Source organism: Danaus plexippus, chromosome 12 (assembly GCF_018135715.1).
Source record: "Danaus plexippus chromosome 12, MEX_DaPlex, whole genome shotgun sequence".
Taxonomy (NCBI): domain Eukaryota; kingdom Metazoa; phylum Arthropoda; class Insecta; order Lepidoptera; family Nymphalidae; genus Danaus; species Danaus plexippus.
In genome coordinates this window covers 7,352,572-7,364,766 of record NC_083545.1, presented here as the reverse complement: position 1 = coordinate 7,364,766, position 12,195 = coordinate 7,352,572, and the positions used below count along the sequence as shown (strand labels likewise).

Here is a 12,195-nt window from a genome sequence, read left to right as displayed (position 1 = left end):
GAAAACTTTTGAAACGACGACAACCTCTTTTTAAAATGTTTCTATTTTGCTCTTGAGTTGACATCCAAATATAAACTTCATGGTTGGAAGCAAAATTCATGTTGTTCCCAACAGCCTAGGACTATATAATAATTTGAAAATAAAAGAACAGTCTCAAGATTTCATATTGAATAATAAACTTTCACAAGATGAACATAAAAAATATGTTCAGTAAAAAGTTGGTAAAAATCATGTTTTACTAATTTACAAACGGCTTATCAGTATGAAGTGTATGTTCTTGAGATATTAAAAATTTTAATATATACAGATTAAAAATTGACAATTCTAAAGCCAACTACACACTTTTGTAAGACTGAATCAGAAAAATATCTTTGGGTCTCGCTTTTCATTTTAAGACAACGAAATTATTTTTCAGGGATTATATTCTTTATTCAAATGTAATGCCTTCATTTCCATTCAAACAATGTTGTCTAACAAAAACAATATCAATAGAAGTTTCCTTCATAAATAATGTATTGTTGCGATTTATCTGAGATCAAAGATAACTTACGTTGGATTTCCTCTTGGTCCTAAAGATATTCCAAGGAATCTTTATCATGTGAGATCTCGTATGATGAAAATGATATCACTTATACAATAATTCTGTTTCTATATATAAAAAATATACCCTTCAATTTCACTATGAAAAGCATGTACATAAATTATTACAAAGTATTTATATATATGAACATAAATGTATTAAACACGGTCGCGGAATTGGAATCATGTCTACAGAAATCAATTATGAACATCGCCGATGTTCCGTGTTGATTAAAATAATTAATATATAAAATTATCAAAATTTTATTTACTTGTGCTCCAAAAGCATTTATTTCATTACGTTTATCACTCGGAGATAGCACCCATTAATTAACGAGACCCAGTTTCTATATTTTCAATGATGATATTCAAGGAAATATACCCGAATTATTAAATATTCATATTGGATGCGGAATAAAACTGGGAACCTTATTTTGCGAATAAGAACCTTATACTTCTACATGTGTTATTTTTAATAAAAAATTGTAATTCCAATAATTAATAATCTAGTATATTTTATCAAAAATCATGACTCATTCGTCTAAAATATGTTTAATATTACGAATATTCTCCCCAAAAATTGTTTAGACATTATCCTTCAATGTTTTATCTCAATTTACTTTCGTATTCCGTTGTAATGGGGTTTAGATACGCACCATTTACGAGTAATACGATGCTTTCAAACTCGTTACTAAGTTCTTGGGGACTTCACTTCATGATCTGTTAACATTTATATAAATTTATTTATATGACATCTGAAGTACCCGTCTCGGTAAGTTATAATGTGATATTGCTGTAAATAAATTGATACCTAAAAATATTCGTACTTTATGTTTGTGAATGAATTACATATACTGCTTTAATACATCAAAATTTATGAGAGAAAATGGACTTACCACCGACGATGCCAAAGACCGTGCAAAGTGGAGGAGTTTGACCAGGAAGGCAGACCCTGGCTAAAGCTGGGATAATTGCCAGGAAGAAAAAGAAGAAATTAAAATATAATAATTATTAGAATTTTGGTCCAGTCGTCATGAAATGAATTGTATTTAAACAAATTTGAACACCCATTCAGTGAAATGAGTAAAATATTATTTTATATGTCATAAGGCCATCGACCTCGTAATGGTTTTTGAAATTATCATGTCATTTGAATGATATGTATGATATTTCAATAAAGATTCATATCATACACAGAACATATTATGCCAACAGTCTATTGTTGTTGAGAGTTCAATAAATCAATTGTGTAGAAGATCCTTTGTGAAGATACGAAGTGCTTGGAGCAAAAATAATTTTGCTTTAACATACTATATTATTTTTCGGCACTGAGCACTCCGTTATAAATGAATTCAGAAAGAGCAACAGAGTCTGATTAATGAGAAATTATATTAGCTTAGCTTAGCTTAGCTACATGATATTTTTGTATCCTGGTGTTAAAAACAAGGCATAGACAAATAGACAGTATGAACCTTATCATACAGTAAATATGCATAAAGCTGATGTTGTTTAGATTTTTACCAACCTCTCAAACACTAACCGCTTAATATAATGCACCGTACCTTCTTGTTACTTAATGAGTGTATAATTTAATCTTGCATCCTTTCTTTATTATGTCCCAATCCCGTTCTACTCTCCTACATAAATAATCATGCAAAGAATTAAAACGAACAGATGTCGGTATGATGACCGCACCTTACCGTCGTATTAAAAATAGCAAAATTATTATTTTTTGGTACTTTATAGCTTGAATACTAAGACGAACAAATCATTGCTTAGCTTAAGTAAAAAATAGCAATTTTTCTTAATCACTAAAAGTCCGTTTAAATCCTTATACGTTTCTGTACTCCTGGTCCTTTATTACAGATATCCAGCAATGGATTTTAATTGTCCCCAAGGGTTCCATTCACTGAGAAGATCAGGATAAAATATTTCAAATACACGTATTTACCTAGACGAAAACCAAGAACCTCCTTATATATGATATGATTTATGTATCGAGGGTATAGAAAATTAAAATAGATTTATTATATATTAAAATTGTTGGCCAGTTGCGTGTCGGGGATATCATTTAGTAACCCACGATAGACATGAACAACCAAATAAGATTATTCCTGTTTTAATAGGCTCCATAATGAAAAAAAAACTAATCAATAAAAAACTATTCGCTAACTTTGTTACATATTTTTTTTAGTTAGACGGGTTACGTCGGTGTATATCGGGCTATATCGGGCGTATATCGGTGATAGATACCGCCACGTCGCCGATTACACCATGCCAGTAAAAAATCGGTAACGAGAAGACTACTCACCTGGTAGTATGTCTCAACAACATTCTATATAAACACAGATGTTTATGCGTATCAGAATACATAACGGGAAATACAAATGTCAGTTCTTTTAATAGTTTTGTGTACGACAACATTAATCGTATTAACTTTTTACGAAAAAGGAACTTAAAATCACAATAACACGAGACGTAGATGCGCAGGTTGTGTTTATGAGTGATAGAATAATTTAATACCTCCGGCACTGTTCCAGTCATTCTAAATATAAAGCATACATCTTTTTCTTTATCTCTGTATATAATATTTTTTATAAAACTCATGAAAAGTTTCACCTTGAAACGTGAACATAAAATATGTTTTTAAAAAGCACACATGTTTTTAATTTTTATGTGTGTCATGTTTTTATGTTCGAATATAAAAGCTGTGTTTGTGTCGTCGCGACCTTAAATGAAGTACCAATGACCTTGATATAAACATTCTCGTAATTAGTAGCTACTCGCATACTATAGTGGTACGTGTTATTGTGTTTTTCCGTACTCTTTTCCGTAATTAGGCTATAATTTCCTTGATAAAAAAGTTTTAACATTACTCTAGATCTTAAACATCGTAAGGATTGATTATAAGTGTCATTGTCACTTATACATTACTATATCGAAGCTCAAGGTAAACACAAATCCGAATGTTTAAATAATGAGCCACGAGCGATAACATCACCGATACTATATATAAGTACGGCTTTTGTTATATTCAATTGATATAATTATATTTTTCTAAAACCAATCAAATGGTATTGTAATGTCACTGTCTTGTAAAAAAAATACACAAATAAATAAGTATCAATCAATGAAACGAAATCAATATTTATCGGCACAACTCCTTTTATTTGAATAATCGATAATTGAGGGTAGTTGAAATTATCAAGTGTCACCTGCATAACCATCTGCGTTGGTATAAATAAAGGCGAGAGAACAGATTACGGGGGTCTCACTTGTGCCGCTGCAGGGATCGGATCTCTTCGTAGTAAGGTGTTTGTCAAATCGTCTACGAGGTTACCTTCAAGAGCCTGAGATCCTGACGACATTAAAGAATAGAGTCATCGGTGACGTCAGTTATGCTGACGACACTAGTTTAAAAAAAACGACTAAGTGCTCTACTCCGACATATTCAAAAATATATCAAATTTTACTATTATATTAAAAAAATATATTTACAAACAGTTTTCAATTTAAACGTTTTTAAATACCCACAAATTTATCAAAATAATAGCGTCATGTTTATAGTTGTAGGAGGAGAATGTTATATGGAATATTAAAATATTGTTCAAAGCAAATGTAAAGCGGGATTATGAATTTACGTTTAAGTGTATGATGATGTCGGTAATGGGGTTTTGGCAATCAGCATTTGAAATTGCTTCACACAGACTGTCCCTCATCAGTTGACGTGTTTCATAGGGAATAACTAATCAGCCTGGCCTCGGTTAACGGATAATGGTCGCAATATTACTCAATCGGATATTAATCAGACATTCTGAACATCAAACACAGATTATTGCGAATTAATTATTTTAACGAACTAAATATTAACGGTAATTTAATATTAAAGAAATTGATAAATTCAATCTAATCGTGATTTATTGTTTTTGTCTTCACACAATCGGCGTGTAAAAGAAAATACATAAAACATTAGCACTTATGTGGGTAGTTTTGAGGTAATGGTGTTTATAGTGAAAGACTAACAACACTACACAAAATTTTGAGCGTGAACAAAGACTGAGCAAATAAGGTGAATTGTTTATTAATATGAGAACAACATAGCTGACTTTATGTAGATTACGTTTTAATGGTTAAATCCCTTCGTAATTATTAAATCGTTCTCCCTAAATATACAAAGTATAAATATGGCATTTAGTAAAAGTAATCATATGAATAGTAACACTCTAGTGAAAAAAAAACACAAAACAAAGATATATTAGTTCTAAACATTCTTAAGCCATGCCAACTATGTTAATTAATTAGAATTCAAGAGTTAAAACTTACACAAAACAAACAAGTAAATTATATTAAGGATAAAATACGATATGATTCGAACAGCCACTACAATATGCCCACACTCCAATGGTTATTAATAGTCTTCGACAGACCTGATCGCACTAAAGGGTTTTGTCACGTCACGCCCTATCCTCATTTATGGCCCCTTATCCTGGCCATTTCGTAATCCTTGAGGATACCCTAATCTTCGAGTTATAAATTCAAAGATAGCTTAATTTTAGATCTTTGGGAAAGTCGTAAATCGTAAGACCTTCAGAATACCATCTTTGATACATTTTGTGTTATATATATTTTGATCGAAATAATGAATATGCTCTAAAGCGTTTTTGGTATCATTTAATACTAGTACTTTTTATATCAGTTGCAGACGCACACACATATAGGTGTATATCGTTTAATAGGACTGATGCAACATATTAATCGATTATAATAATTTAATGCTCATTTTATAACAAACGATTTACAAGCCAGCAGACTCTTTGATAATACTGGAAGGGAAAAAGTTGAGTCAAGAACACAGCGAAAGTTTGTATAATGCCAAAACTTTGAGGAAGTGGCGAGGTCAAGAAAGTTTGTAGGATTAGTCTATTATGCGCGGATTGACGCGTTTGAACGGCCTGTCGAAACGTTAGGTTACGATACGGAACTTACACTTATTGGGTTTCTCTGATACCTTGAAGAGCCGGTACCAGCTTGAAACGAAATAAACTATAATTAAAATATAAATAAAGGTATACCGCAACAAGATGTTATTTTTTAGATGAATTTAATGGAAACTAAAACAGTAAGATCTGAGGCTGATAATATGATTTCAACACACATCTACTCTTAAATAAAAAAGTCTAACTTACGACATTTATAATCTATTAGATCTTTGATCTAAATTAATTTGTTCTCGCATAACCTCTTGAGATAATGAAGAAATGTAAAGTTACCTCTACATAAATTATTTCTGTAACGAGTATTTATTATTCACTATGCATTTATGGATGCGATTAACAAAATGAATATTTTGAAAAAAAAAAATACTTTCAATTACGTGTTACTTCATGTTTTCTTTAATTGAATGATTATATTGAAATAATAATAAACATATATCGCCAATTAGTAATCGTAGTAACGCTAAAAAATAATTGTAATTGATAAAGGCCTACGTTAGTTACCAGCAACACTACTACTTACCTTCATAATCGAAACCCCTGACCAGTTCCTCAGCCTCGAAGACCGAATGAGTGAACGTAACGTTGATATCACTATTCCGTTCACTCAGAGTCACAATGTCTTCACTGTCACTCGGGATTCGGGCGAAGGCACAGGCATCGCCAACTATTCTTTCACTAACACTCGCTTCACTGACCGCTGTCGTCGCGATCTCGTCATTCGTCGTCACTTCGTCATATATAGTATCATCGATTGGTATTTTTATATTAGTTTCTAATTTATCACCAATCCCTTCTAGATTTTTATTGATAATGTTAATAGGCGGTCCAGGTGACCTCCCGGGCGCGGGGTCCCCGCTAGGTAGATTCAGAGTGGAACTATAAGGCAACGAGGCAAGTATGAGTACTCTTACTATAATATTCGTAGGACATTTGTTCATCTTGAATTTGGTCGGACTCTTGAAGCGCTCTGTGGTTTCTTGGCATAGCTGTTTCAGCATCACTCTCGTTACAGTCATCTTATTTGCTAACCCCGACGATATCTTGATATTGATCCATAACTTTGCACTGAAAAGAAAATTAATAATTATAACATCAATAATATAACTAACTTGAAATTTCGCGTAGTTCTGTAGTAATGAACATCTTTTATATAATCTCAAAATTTAGGAAAACATAAATGAGATATTCTGTGGGCCCACTTTTGTAGAACCTAATTAAAGGTTACGTGCAACCGCGAAGTGCTCAAAAAAATTTAATTTGCATAATATTTGCAATGTAAGAGGAAATATGAATTTAATTTTCGCGCGAGCAAAAAGGCTGCCAGTTTAAACAGAACACGCTTTATTTTATACCTGGTTGGTCTTAAAATTTTCTAGAAAAACGAATGAAAAGTGTTAATTCAAATTATAAATTAGCATCTGTAATATTTTAACGGGATATTCAATGCTTAAAAAGTTCTTAATTGGGTGAAATATATGAAGAATATTCACTTGCTTAATTTTCTATGTAATTATATAGAAACTTTCATTTTATTCGCCAATTTTAAAAAGAAATCATTCGTCTAAATGAGATCGTCTTAGATGTTAATTTTTAAACATTCTCTATTAAATTAAAATTGCTTCAAATTGAAAGTCGAGAGGCAAAATTAGGTTATCAATTATTCATCCAGGCCCACTTTAATCTCGCTTCTGGCAATAACATCGATCACTTTGTTTTCGCAAACATGTTTTCCGAGAAGGCAAAAAATAATTCATTTAAAGCCAATGGTTTTCTGGCATCCTTTTGAGAACCAAAATAAAGAAAACGAAAGAAAACTGGCCGTTAATGGTACGTCATAAGTTATAATCAAATAAATTATATTCAAACTTAAGGTGTTGTTATAAGCTAGTTAAGACGAGGCAAAGAAAGTATTGTAATAGTCATATTTACAAGAAGAATGGGTACATAGATGAAAGTTTCTTGTCTACTGAAATGTATTGTTTTTTGGAAAATATTAGAAACCATTCAATTAATTTAATTCTCCTATTTTAAATATGATATCCCGTTTTTACAGAGACGATTAGTTTGTCTACTTTTCAATGTTCCTGTGTATTTCTTAATGTTTAATCGATTTTACGATATTTTACGGTATTTTTAATAGAATACCTTGAAATATTGAATTTTAGAAAACAAGATCTAATGGCTATAGAATTCTGTAGCATTGTACACAATGATGAATCTATTGGACATAAAATTAGTATTGACTAAGTTTAGCAGTACTTACGATTCAGAACATTTGGACACGCTCTAATAAAGATTTATCAATTAGAGTATTTATTTTTATCCCTATTCAACCTTATGTAATTTAGTTGCATGTGATAAAAACTATGCAAAATGTTATTTAGAATGTGCAGGATATATACAGAAAATATTTAACTGTCCCATAGAACGTAACACGAAAAAATTTGTGAAACACAAAAGCAAATGTTATCCAGCGCAATGTATGGATTTTGATATATAAGAGGTCAAGAAATGCAATATGGGGCAACGATGAATCCTATTGTTTCCAAAACAAATTTCTATTTGAAAGAAATTTCTATCTAGACGTCTGCATTTTTATAAGCGAGCGAGGAAGCCTTGTTTGAACCCATGTAAATTTCCCACATCAAATATTGTAACCTTAAGAGACCGCATAATCGTCACACCTGCTCCCAAGTCGTTAGTAACCGCTCGACGTATCCCCAAACTTTAGTGGTCATTTATTTTCGACGGTTCACACAAATCCATAATGTAACGACTTTATAATAATATTGTGGTTGAATGCCACTTTCATCTGTAGGTAATAGAAGTTTCCGCTCTCATTTTTAATTAAGAACACGCAAATAGACTCGGTCTTAATTTAATCGTTATTGAGATTTCATAAGCCATATATTTTCGGTTAAATGATTTACATGTTTTGGTTCCGTAACAGCAAACAATGAAAAATCAAAGACGAAATTTGTAATTAATAGAAAACTCATATATATATATAATTATTATTGACATTGAATATTTGACAAAATTAAAAAGTTAACTATTTTGAATATAAATTAATATTTTAAAACCAAAGAGCGAATAAGATACAGCGAATCTAAAATTATTATATTTTTTGAACATTATTCGCCCCTTTTACCCGTTTTCGCCAAAAAAATGTGAATTTAATTAACTTAATTAGCTAAATGAAATGTACTTGACCTCATCTCAATTGCAACGCTGTCTGTATCTTTTGACTATTTCATAGTTAAAACGTTCAAAATCTTTTTTTTTTTTTTTCTTACAACAGAAATAATTTTTCATTTAAAACATTTTACAATTCCAAATCTTAAAAAGAAAAATATTTTTCATAAACATTAGTACAACGTGACATTCGTGGCTTTTGTATACACAAAGCCTTTTCTTTTTCATTTTCTTCAGTCATTATTTCTATAGTGCGATTATTGTGTAACAGCGTTCAGGTTCTGAGAACCTGCTGGGCAATCGTTAAAATGTCAGGTCACTGTTCACAATAACATAATAATATCATAGGCATGTATAGAAAATGACATTTTTTATTCATATAGATGCCGTCGTTTTACCAATTACATATTTTCATTCTTTTTAACAACCTCGACTTATAATGACCTAAATTTTAGGTACCGTAAATCTTTATTGAGAATAGCAAAAAATGGCGCTAACAGCAAAAGGCAAGCAGGATAAAGGGTATTCGATAAAATGATTAAGTGTCGTAATGTTTGTGAAATGGGTCGATCTGCTCAAGGTTAAGCCGAAGCGAAGTTAAGTGACCTTCTGTCACACCAAACACGAAGCATGTCCTCGAGAAAATATACCTACTTGATAATAGTACAATGTGGCTTTCGACTTGACAAACCATTCTTACATTCAACAAGCTATAAATTAAAATCAAAAAAATATTTTTTTTGCATTTACAAGTAGGTATAAAGTGTATCAATTAGGTTTCCATATTAATATTTTGAGGTTCACGTACACGTTCACGTACACATTTAAAATTAAAAATTTTCTTATTATCCGAATAATATAGATTCATTAAAATTTTGGCTTCATCTAAATCATTGAAACCTGTTTAGTTTCAAGATATAATTCGTGGCTTAACAATCAGAATGTTGTCGTTCTGATAATACACAACTATGTAACGACTTCCATCTCACTAATGGCACTGTTCTATTGTCTAATGGTCGCGTAATGTCTATGTATATTTGGTATTCGAACAAAGCACTACTTTCTCTGTCGTACCCCGACCGCTCAATTTGATAATCATTTGGACGATTTTACGTAAAATGATAATTAATTCTCCATAATATAAGTTTTAAATGTACATTCGAAATTTAAATCTGGAACAGTTATTGATTTCAATTATGACAACTATAGATCAATAAAATAAAATAAAAAAGTTAAAAGGAAATATTTTTAATATTAAATATAATAAAAAATATATATAGTTCTGTATAATTTGTAACATCGTAGATGTAATTGAAACGAAGATTATTTTATTTTAAACATTCCATAGAAGGATTCATGAAACAAAACCTTTTTGCCTGCATTTTTTTAATTTCTTTTTTTTATTTTTCATTTTTACATTCACGATATTAACTTAATAAGAAACTACTGACATGATACTTGGTGAAAGGCAGTTTTCATGTAGGAGGATTATAAGACGATGGACGATGACTTCTTTGATCTGATATTAAAATTACTTAAATAAAAAGGTAATCTGTTTTGGAGACAATAGGTCTATGTTTATGAATACGTGTTTTTCATTTTATATTCAAATACCTCAAATTAAAACTATATTTTATGCCCATTGTAAAATGTATTTAAAGGACCTACTTATTTAAATTTTGTTAGTAGTTTTATTGTACAACTTTTTCGTCATTTTTTTTTTATCTTTAAATGTATATTTATTTTTATAAAGCTCGATAAACAAATAACATGACAACTAACCCATTACATCTAATAACACGGATTCAAACTTGTTTATCCACAAATTTATATGTCATCAAAAATCTCGTGTGCGTCAGGTCACTAACATATAAGTCGTGTCTTCAACGTCTCTGACCTCATATACCGCAGGAGGTGATTAGAATTAGCAGAACTACATACAAGTTAACATACTCGTATCATTGAAAATTTTGCTTGAAGTATTAAAGTCTGAAAAACGTCTTGATTTATTATATTAAGGAATCAATAAACGAATAACGGTTTAATAACATAGGGCGAGGTGCTTGAAAATATACTGCTTGTTTAAAAAAAGAATTAAAGTGTTCTCAACATTTGCTAGTGAAATAAAGAGCTGTAAGTGCGTGCGACGCTCTGTTTTAATATTTGATTGACAAACGTATAAAAACTTTAAATATATTGCTCAGTGTCTTAAATTGGACACAAAGTAGTCTCAAAAATGAAACTCCACATTAAAGTTTTATGGTTTTACTAAGATTTGTTACAACTGATCTTTTTGCGGCAAAGCACGAAGAGTTAATAACAATTTTGTACAGGTAATTGAAAAAAAAAAAAATGACATTACATATATCAAACTCCTGCTTAAAAAAATTAGCAATACCGTGTGGTGCGTAAATGCGGAAAAATAAGACGAGGCTAAGTTAGGAACAATCAGTAAGTAACAACTGAGAAATGATTGTTGTAAAATTATATAAAAATAAAATTGCTGTAAAAATAACAGTAATTGTATTTATTTTGAAATCTGTATGAAAATATAAACATTTCAGTTAGGCATAACATATTTTTTCAAAGTCTATCATAAAACATAATTTACATGCGCACATGTCAATTTCAAGTAATTTTTGTTCACGGTAGTCTGTCTAGATAATAACTTCCTCCATTTATATGCCACTATATGTCCTGTAACTCACGGTTCTTCATGGCTGTTCCGTTTATAAATGTCATGTAATCACTTCTGTTGTTCATAACTTAAATGTTTCATTTGATAGTAAATATATAATTTTTTACTTATTAAACTATATTGTTCACATTCCCAAAAGAGAACAATCATTAATGTTAAGATTGTAACTTAAGTCATGTAAAAGATTTTTGTCCGATATTATCCAGCCTCTACTTTATGCAAGTAAAAGTTTCCTATAATACTGAAGAGATTTCACAAAATCCTTTAATATATATGTACAACGAATGTATATTATGTAGCTATTTTGATTGTACCAAAAGACCGCGCGGGCTTCTTTGTAATCATTGCTTATTGTTACAGTGCCCTTTACTTTTTGCACTTTCAATGACTTTAACAGAATATTTTGGCCCGAATTAGGCCAACGTAATGTTATGATTAACGTATATAAAGAATAAATATATTTATAATAATATAGATATAGAGACGAGTGTTAAAAGAAATTAAGGATTTATTATTTTTTTATATAACTTGTACCAAGCGATTTAAGAAATCATGCATCTTGTCCTCACTAACACCGATGAGCTTAGAGTTTTTAATTAAGTCTAGTGATTAGTTATTTATTTGTATTTTTATAATAAGGAAAATTATTATTTCATGTTAATTAATTTTCCGCAACTAATGGTTGTATATGCTGTCATGTCAGTAGTTTGCAAACCTCATCTCATA

General features: G+C 30.5%; 1 protein-coding gene across 1 annotated transcript in view; it reads right to left on the bottom strand.

Moving 5' to 3' along the window:
- The window catches only part of LOC116772662 (uncharacterized), a 138,179-nt gene that overhangs the window by 103,680 nt on the left and 22,304 nt on the right, over positions 1 to 12,195 (bottom strand). Inside the window, exon 2 of the mRNA XM_061522346.1 lies at positions 6,097 to 6,641. Coding sequence (XP_061378330.1) covers positions 6,097 to 6,592 — 496 coding nt within the window. The 5' untranslated portion in view covers positions 6,593 to 6,641. The remainder of the gene's footprint in view (positions 1 to 6,096; positions 6,642 to 12,195) is intronic.